Raw genomic sequence first — 21,100 nt, 5'->3', positions numbered from 1 at the left:
TGCTACACTCCACTGGACTCCTACTTAGATCACTTCTATATTTCCTACTTAGTCCTGAAAACACCTAAGTTTGACACCCCTGATTTGGATCTGTGGTAAGGAAAAGTTTATGAATTTCATGATTTGTTGATGTTGTAATTTCTATTAAATCATTTTAGCATATGCATTTTAGATTGTTTCTTATGAATATCTTTTTAATGTGGTGCTTTCTCATAAAGATTATTAACATTGTAACTGAAAGTTTAATTTTCAAATGTTTTGTATTTCACAATAAAAATTATTTTAATTATTTGAAGTCTTTCAAGCAGTATTATTCTAAATACAGAAAACATGTCAAATTTGCCCTGGATATGTGTTCTCCCTGATCTAATTACACCCAAACAAAGGTAAAGGAGATTCCGGACAGTGTCAGTATCTTCACAGCAAGAATCGTGTTTCCTCCACAGTGTGAAGAGATCCTAAAGAGATGAGCATTCTGAGGTCTGCAGCTATCTGAATATTGTAGGACTCAATCCTGCATTTGATTACATTTATGCTAGTAAATAGAACAAAAGTTTCTACTGGGAGTGGGGCTCTAGATAGCGGCTACTATAGAAACTGAGTGCATACATAGAAGATGCAGTTATGACAGGTGAGACAAACAAGAATCGGGTGCATTTGAGAGTCGAACCATCCGATTGAGAAATACCATATTTTCCTTGCAGGAAGTATCTTATGAAACCATGGGCCCGGCGGCATGGCCAGCGGCTAAAGTCCTCACCTTGAACGCACCGGGATCCCATATGGGCGTCGGTTCTAATCCCGGCAGCTCCACTTCCCATCCAGCTCCCTGCTTGTGGCCTAGGAAAGCAGTCGAGGACGGCCCAAAGCTTTGGGACCCTGCACCCGCGTGGGAGACCCGGCAGAGGTTCCTGGTTCCCGGCTTCAGATCGGTGCAGCACCAGCCGGTTTGGGTCACTACAAAGTCAGATATACAGAGAGGAGGAGAGACAGAGAGAAAGATCTTCCGTCCGATGATTCACTCCCCAAGTGACCCAAACCGGCTGGTGCTGCACCGATCTGAAGCCGGGAACCAGGAACCTCTGCCGGGTCTCCCACGCGGGTGCAGGGTCCCAAAGCTTTGGGCCGTCCTCAACTGCTTTCCTAGGCCACAAGCAGGGAGCTGGATGGGAAGTGGAGCTGCCGGGATTAGAACCGACGCCCATATGGGATCCCGGTGCGTTCAAGGTGAGGACTTTAGCCGCTGGCCATGCCGCCGGGCCCAATAAATCTTTTTAAAAAAAAAAGAAACCAATGACTGTAGACAGCATTTTGAAAAGAGTTTTAACTAGCAATTTTAGATCAAAAAAAAGGATTTTTTCTTTCCTTTTTTTGAAGATTTACATATATTTTGGGGGGTTTTTTTGTTTATAGGATTTATATATTTTTTAAAAACTTATTTTTATTTTTATTTTGAAAGTCGTATATACAGAAAGGAGGTGAGACGAAGAGAAAGATCTTCAATCTGCTGGTTTACTCCCCAAGTGGCCGCAACGGCTAGAGCTGAGCTGATCTGAAGTCCTGAGCTTCTTCCAGGTCTGCCATGCTGGTAAAAGGTCCCAAGTCCTTGAGCCTTCTTCGGCTACTTTCCCAGGCCACAAGCAGAGAGCAGGAAGGGAAATGGAGAAGCCAGGACATGAACTGACAGCTGTATGGGATCCTGGTGCATGCAAGGTGAGGACTCTAGCCAATAGATTATTGTGCTTGTGCCCCCCCCCCCAAAAAAGGATTTTTTTTTCTATTAAGACAGAAAAAACGGTTAAGGGTTAAATGCTGAAGGGTGTACTGTCATTTGCTGAAGCGTAGAGACTTAGAGTCAGAGGTCATCCATGGGGCAAGGAATTTAGAACAATGTTTTGTTTGGAGTTCTCAAAGCATACAATGATAAAGGCATTTATTTGGAGTTCCCACTTTGGAGCAGTGTATTAGCACACTGCCTGCTGTAAGTGTGCTGGTTCAAGTCTCGGTTACTCCACTTCTATTCCAGCTCCCTGCTAATGTTTCCAAAGGATATTGCTCACCTGCTATACATTCAGCAGCACGGTGATACCCTCAAGCTTCTTTTTATTTATTTTAACAGCTTTTTTTAAAAATTATTATTATCCTTTTTTTTTTGTTTTAAAGATTTATTCATTTTATTACAGTCAGATATACAGAGAGAAGGAGAGACAGAGAGGCAGATCTTCTGTCCGATGATTCACTCCCCAAGTGAGCCGCACGGGCCAGTGCGCGCCGATCTGAAGCCGGCAAACAGGAACCTCTTCCGGGTCTCCCACACGTGCAGTGTCCCAATGCATTGGGCCGTCCTCAACTGCTTTCCCAGGCCACAAGCAGGGAGCTGGATGGGAAGTGGAGCTGCCAGGATTAGAACCGGCACCCATATGGGATCCCGGGTCGTTCAAGGTGAGGACTTTAGCCGCTAGGCCACGCTGCCGGGCCCTGTCATTATCCTTTTATGATACAGTTCCATAGGCCCTGGGATTTCCCCTCCTCTCCCAAAACCCCTCTCCCACCCGGATTGTGTTTCTCCATGTATATATATATTTGTTTATTTATTTATTTATTTTAATTTGAAAGGCAGATATATAGAGAGGAGGAGAGACAGAGAGGAAGATCTTCCGTCTGATGATTCACTCCCCAAGTGGCCACAATGGCTGGACCTGAGCCAATCCAAGGCCAGGAGCCAGGGGCCTCTTCCAGGTCTCCCACGCAGGTGCAGGGTCCCAAGGCTTTGGGTCTTCCTCTCCTGCTTTCCCAGGCCACAAGCATGGAGCTGGATGGTAAGCGGGGCCACCAAGATTAGAACCAGCGCCCATATGGGATCCTGGTGCATTCAAGGCAAGGACTTTAGCCATTAGGCTATCGTGCCGTGACTGATTTCCCCTATATTATTACTGCAGTATAGTTCTTCATACACAGTCATATGTCCATCATTGTGGGCATGGATAATGGCAGAGTCCAGCATTCTATTGTCAAAATATAGTTAACAGTCTCAATTTGAGTCCATCTTTGATCTGGAAGTAGAAATGCATACTGCATTGTATCCTCACATCTGGACCTGTTAGTCTCCATTACAGTTACTATACATCCCCTTAGGTGAAAAGCGACAAAACAAAATCAACAACAAGAAGAAAAATTAAAAAATTACAACACCATGACGTTAACAACATGCTACTGCATGACTAATGTCCCACTGAGGAAATAGAAAACAAGAACCTTCTTGAAGAAAATGATGCTGCTCTATCATCTATGAGTCAGTGAAGAATTTAATGGGAACCCCCGGCAGCGTGGCCTAGCGGCTAAAGTCCTCACCTTGAAAGCCCCAGGATCCCGTATGGGCGCCGGTTCTGGTCCCGGCAGCTCCACTTCCCATCCAGCTCCCTGCTTGTGGCCTAGGAAAGCAGTTGAGGACGGCCCAATGCATTGGGACCCTGCACCCGCATGGGAGACCTGAAGGAGGTTCCTGGTTCCCGGCTTCGGATCGGCGCGCACCGGCCGTTGCGGCTCACTTGGGGAGTGAATCATCGGACAGAAGATCTTCCTCTCTGTCTCTCCTTCTCTCTGTATATCTGACTTTGTAATAAAAATTTAAAAAAAGGAATTTAATGAGAAAACATGCTTTGAAGAGATGAAACAAAAAAATAAGAATAAGAATAATAAATAACTTTCCCTAGAGAAACAATTGCAAAACAACATGTGATATGGTTTCCACTGATATTTGTTTTGAGATATGTCTCCTGCAGGCAACAAATAAATGGGTTTTGTTTTTTTTAATCCAGCCTACTTATCTATGACATTTGACTGATCAGTTTAATCCTTTTACATTCAGGGTTTATGTGAATGGGTGGTAATTTGGTCCTGTCATTTTAACAATGAGTTCATTTAGTCTTCTCTTTCTATTTTTTTTTTAATTCATTTATTTTTTTCTCTTGTTATTTTACTGGGATGTTCTTCACATTTGCCTTTGGTTTTGGTGGGTGCTATTTTATTCTGTCAAGAGAACATCTTTAAGTGTCATTTGTAGGGGAGGTTTGCCAGAGGCATATTTTAACTTTACTGAGGAAGAATTTGATTACATTTTCAAAGACAAAGGAAAGCTTTGCTGGGTATATTATTCTGGGTCGGCAATTTTTTGCTTTTAGAATCTGGAACATGTTGCTCCATTCTCTCCTGGCATACAAGCTAAGCTTCTGCCTGCAGCAGCTGTATCCCAAATGATGGCTGAAGTACATGGGTCTCTGCCATCCATGTGGAACCTGATGGAGTTCCTGGCTCTGGCATGAACCTGTTCCAGTCCCACCTGTTGCAGCCATTTGGAGAGCACGTAAAGAAATGGAAAATACCTCTCTTTTACTTTGTGTTTCAAATAAGTAACCTTTTTTAAAAAGTTAAAATTTGGGGCTGGTGGCACTGGAGGCTAATCCTTCACCCTGTTATGCCAGTATCCCATATGGGTGTCAGTTTTTGTCCTGGCTGCTCCACTTCCAAACCAGCTCCCTGCTTGTGGCCTGGGAAACAGCAGAGGATACCTCAAGTTCTTGGGGGAGAGTATCTTTGTCAGGGACCCAAAAGAAACTTCTGGCTCCTGGGTTCGGATCAACTCAGCCTGTTGTGGCTATTTAGGGAGTCAACCAGTGGGTGGAAAATCTCTCTGTGTGTTTCTCCCCTCTAAATCTGCCTGCCTTTTTTTTTTTTTAAGATTTTATTTTATCTTATTTTTTAATTGGAAAGTCAGATAACAGAGAAGAGGAGAGAAAGAGTGGAAGATCTTCCATCCAAATATTCACTCCCCAAGTGACCGCAACAGCTGGAACTGTGCTGATCCGAACCCAGGAGTCAGGAGCCTCTTCCAGGTCTCCCACACGGATACAGGGTCCCAAGTTTTTGAGCTGTCCTCGATTTCTTTCCCAGGCCGCAAGCAAGGAGCTGGATGTGAAGTGGAGCTGCCGGGATTAGAACTGGCACCCATATGGGATCCTGACGCGTTCAAGGTGAGGATTTTAGCTACTAGGCCACGCCGCCAGGCCCTAAATCTGCCTCTCAGAAAAAAAATAATAATAATCATTTTTAAATTAATATTTAAAGTCATATAATCTACAAAAAAATCACAATTTAAAAATCAGCACAGAACTTGAACATTGTTTTCAAAGGGAAATATACAAATGATTAATAAATGTTTAAAGTCACCACTGGAGAAGTGTAAATCAAATCAAAATCACTAAGTATCATTTCTCACATATTCGAAGATGAATATTTTCTTAATAAAGGAGAACACGTATTGGTCAGGATGTGGAGAAATTGGGACCATTGTGTGTTGCTGGTGTACACTGCGGGATGATTATGCCTTAGAAAACCAAATATAGAGCTCCCATATGATCCACAACTCCACTTCTATGTATATATTGGAAACAGAGACTCAAACCCATGTTTATACACCAGTAGTGTTTACAATACATACATTATTCCCCATGACCAACAGGTAGAGACAATTCAAATGTCTAACAAATGAGTGGATAAAACTATATTATTCGGGCCCGGCGGCGTGGCCTAGCGGCTAAAGTCCTCGCCTTGAAAGCCCCAGGATCCCATATGGGCGCCGGTTCTAATCCCGGCAGCTCCACTTCCCATCCAGCTCCCTGCTTGTGGCCTGGGAAAGCAGTGGAGGACGGCCCAATGCATTGGGACACTGCACCCGCGTGGGAGACCCGGAGGAGGTTCCAGGTTCCCGGCTTCGGATCGGCGCGCATCGGCCCGTTGTGGCTCACTTGGGGAGTGAATCATCGGACAGAAGATCTTTCTCTCTGTCTCTCCTCCTCTCTGTATATCTGGCTGTAATAAAATGAATAAATCTTTATAAAAAAAAAACTATATTATTCAGCCTTACAAAGGAATACATTCTGACACTGTTTGAACATGGACAAACTCTCTTGAGATTACGCAATATGCCAAGCACAGAGGGTTAAATATGGTATGATTAATTTATATAAAACCCCAGATTGGTCAAATCCATAGAGACAGAGGAGTGTGGTCTGTTTCCAGGGGTTGGGGGATTGGCGAGTAGGCAATTACCAGTGTGCTAGCAAAATTGCATATTCCCTTCTGTTTTTCCTTTTTGAAAAGATAGGTGGAGGGACTGGCGTGGTGGCCTAGCGGCTAAAGTCCTCGCCTTAAACGCCCGGCATCCCATATGGGCACCAGTTCTAATCTTGACAGCCCTGCTTCCCATCCAGCTCTCTGCTTGTGCCTGGGAAAGCAGTCAAGGACAGCCCAAGACTTTGGGACCCTGCACCTGCATGGGAGATGCAGAAGAGCTCCTGGCTCCTGGCTTTGGATCCGCACAGCACCGGCCGTTGCAGTCACTTGGGGAGTGAATCATCGGATGGAAGATCTTCCACTCTGTCTCTCCTCCTCTCTGTATATCTAACTTTGCAATAATAAATAAATAAGCTTAAAAAAAAAAAAGAATTAGGTGGAGAAGGCAGGGAACACTGGGCATGGGACATGCACCCCCAGGCAGAGGGGCTGCAGATTGCCCAGGGAAGGGGATCTGGGGACATATTGGAGTGGGAGCAGCTCAGAGCACCTCTGATGGGAGGAATGACTTCTTGGGGGATTCCATGTACCTGGCCACTGCACTCATACAGAGGCAGGGGAGCAGAGACTATGTGGTTTAGAGTGAGGGAAACCAGAGGTCATGTCTGGGTCAGGCTAAAGCACCCATCCACATGAGAGGCCTGAGCTGGGCAAAATAGCATCACCTATTGCCCTCTGGCACACGCAAAAGCTGGGGCTGGTGGGCATGCCTGGCTGGGCTAGGTCACAGTAGCTGCTCGTGAGTGTCAGAGCAGGGGTGGCCCACCTCAGGCTAGGCCACAGCACCCACCAGTACCCTAATCGATCTGAATCTGGGGGCAGATTCTCTAGGGGACTGTAAGCTAACCTCTGTGGGACTACAGCACTCACTGGTTTACGTGGAGAGCTGAGAGTGGTCAGAGGTCGTGCCAGGCTGGACTACGGAACTCACCTGACTGGAATCTACATGACACTTGCAGGAGCCCAAGCTGGGAGGAAGCCAGGCTGGGAGAAGATGCAGCACCCACCAGCACATGCAAAGGACTGAAGGTAGATTATGCCGACATCCACTGGCACACATGAGATCATGGACCTGGCCTGGGAACTAGGGGAACTCCCCTGCTAGGCTGCAGCTTCCTCTGGGAATCACATTAGCTGGGGCTGTGGGCAGGCCTGGTCAGATGAGGTTGCAGCACTCCTCAGCATTTGTGAGGTCCGGGTCTAGGGGCAGGCTGGGCTGGGCCAGGCTATAGCACCCATTGGCATGCATGAGAGCCAGGACAAAATGTGGGCTGTGCCTGGCTGGGCTAGGCTATAATACCCACCAGCGAGAACTGAGATTCAGTGGGCCATGTCAGGCTGGGTTGAAGCACCTACCAGCACACATAATATCAAGGGCTGGGAACAGGCCAGGTAGGAGAAATTTGGGGACTCCCCTGCTAGGTCGTAGCTCTCACTGGGGAGTACAAAAGCTGGGGATGGGGATGGGAGCAAGGCTGCAGCAAACAGCAGCAAGTACGTGTGCTAGATTTGGGGGCGGGCCAGACTGGACTAGGCTCCAGAACATGCTAGTGCTTGGACAAGAGAGCCAGAATAGGTGCGGCACAGATCAGGATAGGCCACAGCACCTGCTGGTTCACATGAGAACCAAGTATGGGTGTTTGCCTGGCTGAGCTAGACTGTAGCACCCACTGGCAAGAGCTAGAATGGGTATGGTACCTGCCAGTGAGTGCCAGCATTCGGGGCTGACAATGTTGGCTCGGCCACAGCACCCACCAGTTCATGTAGCACTGGGGCTGGGAACAGGCCTGGTAGGAGAGTTTGTGATACTCCCCTCCTATGCAAAGCTCCTGCTGGTGAGTACAGGAGTCAGAACTGGGGACGTTAGGCCAGGCTGGGCTGTAGCACCTGTCAGAGGGGTGGGCTGAAGCAGTCCACAGAATATAATGGCACCAACAAGAGCCAAGACAGGGTACAGGCCAGGCTTGGTTGGAACAAAACACCTACCAGGTTACATGAGGGCTGTGGGTGAGCCAGGTTGGCCTAGGCTGATGCACCTGCTGGTAAGAGTTGGGACTCAGGGTGGGCCAGGTTGTAGCACCTGCCGGTGAAAGCCGAGACTGGGGCAGGCCATCTCAGAATAAGTCATAGCATCTGCTGGTACCACAAAACCTGGGTCTTGGAGTGGGCCAGGAAGGGGAACGTTGGGGACTCCCTTGCTAGGCCACTGCTTCCACTGGTGAGCATGAGAACTGGGTCTGAGGTGGGCCAGACTGGGCTAGGCTGCCACACATACTGGCATGCAGGAGAGCCAGAATGGATGCGGGCCAGATGGGCTAGGCCGTAGCACCTACTGGCAAGTGCCAGGACCAGGTACAAGTAATGTCAGGTTGGACCACAGTACCCCCTGGCAATCTCCAGGACTGAGATTGGGGCTGGTAGAGAAACTGTGCTAGGTTACTGCTCCCATGGGTAAGCACAGGAACCGAGGCTGGTGGTGGACTGTCCTGGACAAGGTGGCAACACCAGACAGCATGCATGTGAGCTGGCTCTGTGGGCAGGTTGGACTGAGCTCAGTTGTAACACCCATGGTCACGTGCAAGAGCACATGCAGGATGGACCAGGTTATGCTGCAGCACATGCAAAAACAGGAGTGGAGGTAGGTCTTGTGGGGGTTATTGAGGGTCTTCCCAATAACCACGGCAATCAATGGTGTGACTAAAGACTGAGCCTGTGGCGAGCTGGGTTGCACTAGGCTACAGCACCAGTTCACACACCAGAGGCAGCTAGGGGTGAAATTGACCAGATAGCTGCACCCACAGGTATCTGCACTGGCTGGTGCAGGTGACAGACCACACCCAACACTACACTGGCTTGTGCACACAAGAGTCAGGTCTGAGGTCACCCCAGGCGAGGTTTCTGCGTTTTCAATAAAAATAAACAAATTAGAAATAAGCAATTAATTGAATCAATAAACAAGAGAGAGAATATTCCAGATGCTGGTTCATTCCCCAGTTGTCACAACTGCTGGGATTGAGCCACACTGAAGCCAGGAGTTTCTCCCACAAGGGTACAGGGGTCCAAGCCCTTGAGCCATATTCTGCTGCTTTCCCAGGCCATCAGCGAGAAATTGAATCAGAAATGAAGCAGGCAGAATACCAACCAGCACCCACATGGGATGCCAGCGTCACAGGGGCAGTTGTACATGCTAACACACAGTGTTGGCTCTTTTTAAACATGCATCAGATCTAAGTAATTAGTTAATTGTGACTCACTCCTCCAAACCCACTGTTATAAAAAAAGCAGATCCCAGGCATTCTTAAGTTGTCAGGGCCTGACACAGTTCCATGCACTTCCACGCAGTCCCACAAAATCTGCAAACTGATTTCTAGCATTGTTTCCACTGTACTGGGTTGTAAACTATGTGAGATTTAAAGCAGAAATTTCAAGATCTCATGTGATTAGCCCTTTTAAAAAATAATTTTGAGGCCAGTGTTGTAGTGTAACACAACTGCCAGCAAAGCCAATATCCCATATGGGCACTGGTTCGAGTCCAGGTGCTCTACTTTCAATCCAGCTCTGGCTAGTGTATCTGGAAAAGCAGCAGAAACACAGAGTTACAAAGAGAAAGACAGATGTTCCATCTTCTGGCTCATGCCCCAGTTGGCTACAATATCTGAAGCTAGACAGAGCAGGTACTTCCTCTCAGTCTCCCATTCAGATACAGAGTTCTAAGGCTTTCAGGCAACTAATACTGTTTTCCCAGGCCACAAGCAGGGAGCTGGATGGGAAACAGAGGAGTCAGGAAATGAATCGGCACCCCTATGAGATGTTGGTGCGTGCAGGCTGAGGATTAGCCAACTTGGCCATTGTGTTGACCCTCTGTAACTTGTAGTTTATTTTTCAAAGGTGCATATTGCTTCATTATATATTAATGTCACTGCTTATTTATGTTTTGTACCGGTAGGCCTTTATATGATTTACAGTTTAGATCAACAATAAAGACTGTTGCTATGAACATTTTGTTCATGTTTTTTGGTGCACTTGTGTAAGCACGACTGTTGAGTGCATACTTAGGAGTAAATGCTAAGTCAGAGTCATGCTCATGTAAATACTATTTCTCGAGAGGGTTGCATTCAGTCTACCCTAGTATATAAGAGTTTCCATTAATCCTCATCCTCAACAATTTTGGTACTGTCAAACCTTCTTTAAAGCAATTCTAGTAAGTTTGTTTTCTCACTGTGATTTTAATTGGCATTTCTCTTATTTCTAATGAGGCTGAACATGATTTTCCTGTTTATTCTTTACACATTAATTCTCTCTGACTTCACATTCCAGGTGTACTACCTTCAGTTAATTCTTAAATTTTTCCTCTACTTATATACCACAGTATATACAATTAATACATTTTAGGAAGATGGGACTGTTTTCAACACCAGCATTTCACATGAGAGTGTGATTCTGTTTGTGTCCCTGCTCCTCTAAGGCTCATCCAGCATTCCCACTAATGCACCTGGGAAGGCAGTGGAGGGTGACCAAAGTGCTTGATCCTCTTCCTCCCACCCAGGAGACCCTGATGGAGTTGCAGGCTCCTGGCATCAGCCTGATGCAGTTGTGGCTGTTGTGGCCATCTGGGGAGCAAACCAGTAGACATCTTACACACTGTCATTCTAGCTTTCAAACAAACAAACAAACAAACAAACAACAACAACAAAGACAACTGAAAGTAAACAAATACAAAAAAACCTAGTTAGGAGAGTCCTAACAACAGCTATCTTGGTTAGAAGGCAGCCCAAATTTAACTGAAAACTTTGTTTACACAGCAAGCACAATGTTTTTATATGTTTGTGTGATACAGGGAAGTAAAACAAAAGAAAACGTAGAGCAACCTCTTCTAAAGACACTTTCTGTATCACTTTATAAAAATCCAGTTATATCATCTACAATAATGGAAAGGGGTTTCAGAGGAAAATTATGGGTGAAAACGCAAAGCCACACACATTAGCACTGAGTGTGACTTTAGAAGGTGTGGAGCTGGAGGAGTTATTACCAACAAGGGTGAGAACTCTGCAGGTGGTATCAAGCATCATATAAAAAAAATCACTCTTCTTTAAAGTGGTCATTTTTCTTTTCTTTTCTTTTCTTTATTTTTGACAATCTTTACATAGTTAATTCAGGCAAAAAGGCTCAAGGGTCAGGCCCCGGCGCCGTGGCCTAGCAGCTAAAGTCCTTGCCTTGAATGCACTGGAATCCACCAGGATCCCATATGGGTGCCAGTTCTAATCTCGGCAGCTCCACTTTTCATCCAGCTTGTGGCCTGGGAAAGCAGTGGAGGACGGCCCCAAGCCTGGAGACCCTGCACCCACATGGGAGACTGGGAAGATGTTCCTGGTTCCTGGCTTCGGATTGGCATAGTACCAGCCGTTGCGGCTCACTTGGGGAGTGAATTACCGGATGGAAGATCTTCCTCACTGTCTCTCCTCCTCTTCTACATCTGACTTTGTAAAAAAAAAAAATAATAAATCTTTAAAAAAAAAAAAAGGCTCAAGAGCTATAGGGAAGTGGGTAAGACTATTGTTTCCACATTGTTTTTTTCCTGTATCTGGGCTAAAGAGGGAGGTAAAGGGAGAAGCCTCACCCAGTCTCCAACTCACCCCAGGTCCCTGATGTGGGGCATGCTCCAAGGGTCTTGATCAAGTGGTTTTGATAGTTCAACAGTTCTGAATTGCTGCCACTCTCACCACTCCAAGCACGATGAGGTCACTGAAGAATCCACTGATTGACATAGTCCATCTTAGAGTCTCCGTTTGCCCTATTTTTATGGCTGAGGTGGTTGACTGACTTGTTCTGTCCTTTGTCTTTTCGTGCTTAGGGTTCTGAGTCCGACAGTTCTACAGTTTGGGGAGATCCCCAAAGAAACTTTGTCTGAGGTGTTCCTAGACAAGATTCTTGTGTGTGCTTGCAAGTACAGTCTGCTGCCCCAATTGCTGGTCAGTTCTGTTTCCAGCCCTGTCTTCCACTGGAGACAGTCCAGCCTGATTCTGCCCAGCACACACTCAGCCCTCACATAAACCAGTGGGAACTGTAGCCTAGTCGAGCGACCCACAATAACCCCCACCAGGCCTGCCCCTACCCTGCTTCCCGTGCTTGCCAATATGTGCAGCAGACTAGTCCAGTCTGTCCCACAAACCATTCAGCTCTCATACATGTCTATGGGCATTGAAACCTAGTTCAACCCAACCAGCCCAACTATCCAGCCCACATACATGCTGTTGGGTGCCTTTTTGTCTAGCCACCCCTGCCCCAGTCCCTGTCCTGGTTTTCATGCCCTCCAGTGGGAGTGGTAACCCAAGAGGGAGGAGCCCACTATTTCCCTTGTAGGCCACTCCCATTCCCAGATTATGCACTCTCCATGGGGTTCAGGAGTTTAACTTCACAGATTTAGTCCCCAGTGCCAGCTGGTGTTGTGGCTAAGCCCAACCAACCCTCACCCACTCTAATTTTTTTTTTTTTTTTTTTGCACTAATATGAACAATCAGCCCAGCCTGGCTTTTCCCTGATCTAGTCCACATGAGCCCCACAGGTGTTGTCGCCCTGCCTGGTCTGGTCTACCCCATCCCAGCTCATGCTCTCCAGTAGGAGTAACTGTCCAGCAGGGGAGCCCTCCACATCACCCTTACCAGCTTTACCCCCTCCCTCCCTTCCTGGTTCTCACGTGTGCTGGTGTTGGGTGCTGTGATCACATCTGGTACAGGTCACCTCACCTTGACATTCCATAATGTGCACTGGTTTTTGCCACAACCAAACCTGGCTCGACTCATACTCTGTTCTGCTGCTTGGATTTGCCAGTGGGTGATGTGAACTGATTCAGCCTGGGTGCCCCCAACCCATGCCAAATGTATGCCAGTGGGAAACTTCCCATGGCCTGTTCTGGGATGTTTCCTATTATGCGTCTTGTGCTTACCTGCAGGGTCTGTGTCCTGCCAGAATTGCCCAGGTTCCTCCATCAGAACCTCTCCCAAAGCCAGATTTCGTACATACCAGGGGTCCATGAGCCAGCCCTACTCAGTTCACCTCCCGTCCTAGCAGGAACAGTGGACTTTTCTGACAGACCTTCAACCCAATCTGGGTCTTTTTTTTTTTCTAAGATTTATTTTTTGGAAAGTCAGATATACATGTCAGATATACACAGAGGAGGAGAGACAGAGAGGAAGATCCTCCATCCGGTAATTCACTCCTAAAGTGACCGCAACGGCCAGAGCTGCGCAAATCCGAAGCCAGGAGCCGGGAACTTCCTCCAGGTATTCCACGTGGGTGCAGGGTCCCAGGCTTTGGGCCGTCCTCGACTGCTTTTCCCAGGCCACAAAGCAGGGAGCTGGATGGGAAGTGGAGCTGCCAGGATTAGAACCGGTGCCCATATGGGATCCCGGCGTGTTCAGGGCCAGGACTTTAGCAGCTAGGCCACAGTGCCAGGCCCGCCAATCTGGTTCTTACTGTTGGATGTTTCAGCCCAGTCAAGGCTCGTCGATAGCCAGACACAGCTTACTTACGGCTCAGTAGCAGCAGAGAGCTAGCCTAGTCCATCCCACATCTACCCTGGTCCTCCAGAGCACCAGATGGTGTTGGAATCTAGCCCAGCTTGGTTCGTCCAGTCCCGGCCCACACTTATGCCAAGGGAGACTATAGCCATATCCAAATTAGAATGCAGCCCCTATTCTAGCCCCCTCCTCCTCGGTAGGAATCTCAACCCAGCTATGGTGTCCCCTTAGCTCCCCAACTGGGCCTGTTCCCAGCCATCGATGGTGCACAAATGCCAGTGATTGCTCTGGCTCAGGTTGGCACAGCCCCTCACCTGTCCCGGTCCCTGCAGAAGATGCTGTGGCTTAGCATTCCTGGCTCACGCAGACCAGTAGTTGCAAGAGCCTAGCTCAGCATGACCTGTGCTCCATCCTGCTTGATTTCTAATTTTGCTTGTGGGCTAAGGTTTGCTCGGCCCTGCCTGGTACATCCCGTTTCATTACCAACCCACACATTAGCCAGCTGTTGGAGCTACTTTGCCCAGCTTGTCTGATCCCCAGGTCTGGACCATATGTTCACCAGTGGGAGCTATGACCTGCCAGGGGAGTTTCCCAAGTTTCTCCACTCGACCCACTCCCAGACCCAGTTCTCAAACATGCCATTGGGTTTTAGGCCAATGTCAGGCATAGTCTGGCCTTCCATTTGGCCTTGTATGAGCTGGTTAACGTTGCAGCCCGTCCCACCCCATACCCTATTTAGGATGTGCAGTCGGGTGCTGCTGCCTTGACCAGTCCAGACTGTTATCGGTTCCTTTACCCAATTTTCTTTAAAGTGCTCCTTTTTCAAAGGCTGAAAAAAACTGTAGCTCTCTTTTACCTTCCTGACTACAAGTCTTGCATCCAACAAATTCTATGTACACTGGAGTTTTTTTTTTTTTAAGTCAGTATGAATCTAAATTGCATTGGTAATATTAGAGATCTTGAACTTTGTCCTGGGAGGCAGGAGGAATGGGTTCAAGCACCAGAGGACACACTGGCATCCTCTTAAACAGGAAAAACAGGGTTCGTCTTTTAAAGACTCATTTTGAACAATGTCATCATCAAGTTGCTATAACAAGAATCACTTTATGTGGTTCTTAACTTCTGAGGGCTTAGAGAATCATTCTCCCTTTCAAAACAGAGCCCCATTCCTGTTCTCCACATTCCAGTTTTCCATTTCAAAATATCAGACATTTATTCTCAGTAGTTGACTAAAATTAACGTTATTCATCCCAGTTAAATCTGTTGATTTAAAAGCAATAAAGTCAGGAGGCATTACTGAGTTATGGTACTGGGTAAGTCCTCTTCTTGTGGCATCTCATGCAGTCCTCACAGTTTTATGAAACAGGCCTAAGTGGAGGTAAACAGCCCAGTTAAGTGTCTTAACCACTGTATGGGGCTACTGATATGGCTCAATTGGTTAATTCTCCCTCTGCAAGTGCAGACATCTTCATATAGAAGCTGGGTCCTGTCCAGGCTGTACCACTTCCCATCTAGCTCCCTGCTTGAGGCCTAGGAAAGCAGCAGAGAATGCCCCAAAGCCTTGGGACTCTGCTCCCATGTGGGAGACTTGGAGGAAGCTCTTTGCTCCTGGCTTTAGATTTGCTCAGCTCTGTCCACTGTGGCCATTTGGAGAATGAACAGCAGATGGAAGATCTTTCTGTCTCTTCTTCTCTCTGTAAAAAAAAAAAAAAAAAAAAAAAAAAAAAGATTTAGTGCAATGGTTCAGTGGGTAAATACTTTGCTTGCAAGCATCAAGATCCCATATGGGCACCAGTTTGTGTCTTGGATGCTCCACTTACCCCCGGCTCCATGCTTGTGGCTTGGGAAAGCAGATGAGAATGGCCCAAACCCTTGGGATCCTGCAGTCACATGGGAGACCCAAAAGAAGCTCCTGGCTCCTGGCTTCTGATCAACTCAGCTCTGGTCATTGCGGCCACTTGGGGAATGAATCACATGATGGGAGATTTTCCTCTCTGTCTCTCCTTCTTTCTATAAATTTGCCTCTTCAATAAAAATAAATATTTGAAAAAATTTTTTAAACATTTATTCATTTTTATTGCAAAGGGAGATATACAGAGAGGAGGAGAGACAGAGAGGAAGATCTTCCATCCGATGATTCACTCCCCAAGTGAGCCACAATGGGCCAATGTGCGCCGATCCGAAGCCGGGAACCTGGAACCTCTTCCCGTGCAGGGTCCCAATGCCTTGGGCCGTCCTCGATTGCTTTCCCAGGCCACAAGCAGGGAGCTGGATGGGAAGTGGAGCTGCCAGGATTAGAACTGGCACCCATATGGGATCCTGGCATGTGCAAAGCGAGGACTTTAGCCACTACGCTATCATGTCGGGCCTATATTTAAAAATTTTTTTTTTTTTTTGAAAATTTGTAACACTGTGATTTTGAAGCAAACCATTTTTTCCCTCTATCAAGGTGGCCAGCCTGGGCAACGGTAAGTGTTACACATTCGGGTTAATCAGTCCGACTTTATTACTTGGTTTTGATCAAAGTGCTTCGATGATGGAAAGAAGAAATAGGACTGGAAATGTAGTCAGTTCAGGCCCCAGCTGTGATCAAATGGAGTGTTCCAGCTGCCCAATTTGAAGTTATGAAAATGCCTGTTTCCAGAGCTGTGGGCATGTTTGGGGAAAGCAGGAAAGAACAGGGCTGACGGTTGTCATCCCTATGCCACTAAAATAGAAGGGAGGATTAGAGAGAACAGTGCAGCGCATGTGACTTGGTGGAGGGAATGAGGACTATGACCTCACTATCTTTGGGCCTACAATCTTTGGCAGATACTTCCTACTGTGCGAACCCACGCAGATACCAGCGTAGGACAAGGGAGCCCACTGGTGACATCCCAACAGGCCAGCGCTCCCTGGCACAAGAAGAGGGGAAGGGTGGAGAGCAGATACAGAGGGACATAAGACAGGTGAGGACGTTGCAAACAGGAATTACTTGTATCCTTTTCAGAGATCCACACATGCCAGCTCTCTGCACGGAGTTGCTGGCATGCACCAGGTGGGATTCTGAACTCAAATGCTGACTTCTTCAGAACTCTTCAGAAGGCCACTGCCCAGTTCCTCCTTGTCTACAAGCAAACCCTGTTTCCAAGAACACTCTGCAGTATTCCTCCATTAATCCTTCCCTTTTGCCCTGAGAAATCTCTGGATGACTCTCCACTTAAAAAAAAAAAAAAAAAAAAAAAAAAAGGGACAATTCAGAAACAAAAACAGAGCAATCCTGGTTATGTAGCCCAATACCCATGCGACTCGGCAGAAACAATCCATAACATATTTTTTTTCCCCTCAACTGACTCAGTCTTTAATCCACATACGTTTAAACAGACAGTAAAATAATGTGTTCTGAGTCACAGCCACTTGCGAAAAGTCAAGCATTACCTGGCAGAACTCCAAAGGGCTGGTGACAACAAGAGCCACTCGCTGGTAGTCAAAAACACTAGGCTTCACCAGTGACACAACTAGTCAAGGTGGCCCCTTTCTGGGACACAGGTGGAAGGACAACTCCTACTTGCATTTCAGGAGGTTACTTAGGGTCTGGTCGATAATTGATATGGAAAACAAGCCTACTGTTTATACTGTTGTGTGACTAGATTAGCCTTAAGGTAGTTTAGGCAAGTAAACAAGAACAAACTAACCTTGAGTTTAATAAGACTGAAGCCAAACCCTTGGAAGATTGGATTCCACACATAAATTGCCTGCTGGGCTCGGCAGTCCTAAAGGCAGCCAGAAAGGATTGTTAGCAAACTCTTGCAAAGCTGGGGGAAGGGCTGAGGGAAAAAAAACTCAACCTAACTAACTGCGCTCAGCGACCTTGCACCTGAACTCATAATAAGACGCACATAAAGCCAGTATCATGTCTAATTGAATTTTAGAGCCATATAGGAAGCTCTTATCACATTTATGATCACAAAGTCTTTGTACTGTTTTAAAATTCATCCTAGTGAAAAGAAAAAAAAAAATACAGCTGATTTCTAACCTCAGTGTCAGCTCTCCTAATTACAGGAATCCTTTCTGAAAGATCTAAAAGCCAGGGAAACACTAGATGTTTCATACAAGCGCACTCTTCTTCTTTATTTGAAAAAATTTGTTTGTGGGTGGGAAACGCGGCAAAGAAGTGCAGTAAATCAAATTCCGGGGCAAAGGTTTCATAAACAATGACCTACAGATAACATCGTTTTCCCTGTGTTCCTGGCGCAGGATTACAGGTGACCGCGATGCCCCCAAAGCACTTCGGGGGAGCGTTCGGGTGCAAAGGGCCCCGTCCCGTTCTAGGCAGCACCGCGGGTGGGTACCCGACACCTGCCCCAAAGCCCTGCGCCCCACAAGCGACTCGCCTCCCGCAAATGGCCCGCTCGCTGCCCCAGGCGCCACGTGCGCCCCGCCGCTCCCGGCCCCGCCGGTGGCCGTCGCCGCCGCGGGAGCGCCGCGCGAGCCGCAGCGAGTCACAGAGGGCCGGCCCCGCCCCTGCGGCCAGTGCCCGGGCGGCCGCAGCCCGCGAGCCCGGGAGTCGCCCGGTTCGCCCTCTTCCCCGCCTCGGCTGGCCGCTGGGCGGGGGCGGCCCTCAGGGCGGCCGGCCTCCTCGCGCGGCCCTGAGGCGGAGGCGGCGGAGGCGGCGGCCGGCGAGCGGCCACGTCACGCTCCTGGAGGAGGCCCCGCCCCACCCCGCCCCTCGGCCCGCCTCCCCACGCCGCCGCCCCGCCCCCCGGCCGGTTAGGGGCCGGCGCGGCGTGCCCCTCCCGGACTCGGCTCAAGGTTCTGCAGCGCAGCTCGCCGGCTCTTCGGCCGCCGCCCGCGCCAGGTGAGGGCTCGCGGCTCCCGGCTGCGGCGCCCCGCGCGTGTTAGCCGGCTCTGGGCGTGCGCCGCCCGGGAGGTGCGGGCCGGCGGGCGGTTAGCGCTCCCGTTCGACGCGGGCCGGCACGCCGGGCGCTGCACGGCCTCGGCGGGCGGCGGTGGCGGCGACGGCGGCCGGGCTCTCGGGTTCTCTGCCCCAGGCCGGCGCCGGTCGGTGCCCCGGCGGAGCGACGGGCACCCGGGCTCCCTGGCCCCGGGCCCCCCCAGGCTGGGACGGCTGGGGCAAGGGGACCATGTCTGCTCGCGCCCCGCTGCCCGCCGCTCACTCTCGGGAGGATCCGCCCGCGGCGGCCTCTGAGAGGGAGTCGCGCTCGGTCGTTGCGAGTCGGCAGGCTGAGCAGCCGCCCCCGCCGGATCGAGAGGGGAAGGAGGCGGCGAGGGAGGACAGGGCCTCGGCCGCCGCCACCAGCAGCAGCAGCAGCGCGGGGGCGCGGGGAGAGCCGTCGCCGGTGCCGGTGCTGGGACACAGCGTACCCCAGGCGGCCGTGCCCGTGAGGCCCCTGGCGCTGCACCTGGCGCACAGGGCGCGTGGGACCGGGGGCCCCTTCGGCGGGGAGCCCCCGCCGCCGCCGCCGCCGCGGGACCTGCCGGCCGAGGACGCCCGGGGTGAGGCGGCAGCGGCCGGCCCCGAGGCAAAACTGCCGCCGTTGCCGCCGCCACTACCACCACCACCACCACCGCCGCCGCCGCCGCCGCCGCTGCCGCCCAAGGAGAACCCCTGGACCAAAAAGCCTCCCCAGCACCTATGCCCCGCCGGGACGGGCCCGCCGCCGCCCCCGCTGGACACTCTGGAGGCAGGTCTGTGGTCGCCGTGGCTTCTCGGCGGTGGGATTCGGGCAAGGGTGCGGAGGGGCGGGCCTCGTCACCCTGTCAGTCGGAGGTACTGGGTGCCAAGGTGTCATTCGCGATGCCTATTTACATAAATGGACAAGCGACAGGAAGAGGTGGGACCTCAGGTTCTCCTTGACTGGCGAGTTAACCACGGAGGGGGTAACTTGGCAGCGCCGCCCCGCTGGCACGGCTCAAGAACTGTGGTTTTTCTTTTTTTTTTTTTTTCTTTGCCCAGTAGTGTGAATGTGTGACTTGGGAAAAGTAGCTTTAGATAGCTAATCGCGGCTTGTAAATAGATGTGGAATAAAGGGACTTATGAAGTGGAAATGCGATCGTGGTATTTTATTAATCGGACTGAAAAAAAAATCAAGGTTTTCAAATCACTGCAAAGGAGTCGCCAAAAAAGCCAACCCCCGATTGTGGTGGCGCGAGAGGTGCTTGGGAGCAAGGATTGTGGAGGGGAGAGTAGTTGAAACTAGATCTTTTGACAAGCTTGTGGATTGCACGTTAGGTGGTTGGCAGTCTGAACAGTTCTTTCCTTTTGCGGAACTTGTGCCATCAGCATTTGAATGCTGACCCCGGCAGTTTGTTTCTCGGTGCTTTGATTGCTGTAACTACCCTTGTTTAAAAATGGAAAAGCCAGATAAAATGAAAGGGCAGTGTATTCTTCCATTGCTTTTTAAGTTGTAATGAATTGAGTTTTGTTCGAGAAATAACAGTTGTTTACCAGCAAAGGTTTGCTGCCAAAATTTGAGCAAGTTTATGGGGTAGTGGGATCTGTGAGATCCAAAGGGTGGGGTAGTGTAAATAAACGCAGGGTGATTGTTATCAACCCAGTTGTTTCTTCTGAGGAATTCTGTACTAGAGGGAGGTGTTAGATTAACCGAGTTCTTTAGTTTTTGCACGGAAGCATACACATTGGGCTTTGTAAATTTCCACAGGTGCAGAAAGCATTTGCTGTAGGTTTAATGTTGGTGTAGTTCCCTCCTGCCTGCTGTGAAAATCTGTCCTCGTTACTAACAGACAGTGGCAGTCCTCATACAGTTTTAAAGTGACCTGGGAGTTTTAGTTGCAAATTGGTGTGGAAATATTTTAGTGTAGCCTGACTGGTGCCTTCGATTTCCAGGCTTGTTGTATCTTGGTGTCCATTCGAGTTTTGGTGGTGCTGGTGCAGGCAGCACTTTGTCAGAAATCTTTTGGCACTGCCAGGCAGACTTGGGTCACACTGGGAGCGCTGTTTTCACTGTAGTCTTTGCCCATTGTGGGGTGCACTGTTCTACAATTCCTATTTGCAGTTGAGTAATTTAGATAATTTAGGTAAGAGGTTGTCACGGGAATGCAATGTCCTGAGACACTTAGGTACTCACTAAATTAGCTGATTTCTGGGCTTTGTAAGTGATTGAGGTTTCTAGTCTCAAAGTGTGGGCTACATATAACCCATATGGCTTGGCTCCTTATTTTCCTAAGAAAATTTTAGACTTCAAGAATAAAGGTTATTTTGAGTATAGGGTAGATGCAAACCAAGAAGTGTTAAATTAGTACTTTGCGGGTTCCAGTGTAGTAGCCTAGTGGCTAAAGTCCTCACCTTGCATGCACCATGATCCATATGGGTGCCGGTTCTAATCCCAGCAGTCTGGCTTTCCATCCAGCTCCCTGCTTGTGGCTTGAGTTTGGCTCAAGGCCTTAGGACCCTGCACTCACATGGCAGACCCAGAAGAAGCTCATGTCTC

At 48.9% G+C, this 21,100-nt stretch overlaps 1 protein-coding gene across 5 annotated transcripts in view; it reads left to right on the top strand.

The window, feature by feature from the left end:
• Positions 1-18,365: 18,365 nt before the first annotated feature.
• Positions 18,366-21,100, top strand: part of LOC101521631 (La ribonucleoprotein 1B) — a 33,816-nt gene continuing 31,081 nt past the window's right edge. For 2 of the 5 annotated variants that reach the window (XR_009245833.1, XM_058666863.1), the window contains exon 1: positions 18,547-19,337. Coding sequence is in view for 3 of the 5 variants with exons in the window: in XM_058666863.1 (XP_058522846.1) it covers positions 18,773-19,337 (565 nt within the window). In the remaining 2 variants the exon portion in view is untranslated. Of the gene's footprint in view, positions 18,487-18,540; positions 19,338-21,100 lie in introns of those variants that run through there. The other 3 variants (XM_058666864.1, XM_058666861.1, XM_058666862.1) reach the window with 3 other exon arrangements.

This window comes from Ochotona princeps, chromosome 7 (assembly GCF_030435755.1).
Source record: "Ochotona princeps isolate mOchPri1 chromosome 7, mOchPri1.hap1, whole genome shotgun sequence".
NCBI classification, from domain to species: Eukaryota; Metazoa; Chordata; class Mammalia; order Lagomorpha; family Ochotonidae; genus Ochotona; species Ochotona princeps.
This window is presented reverse-complemented; position numbering and strand designations above follow the sequence as displayed.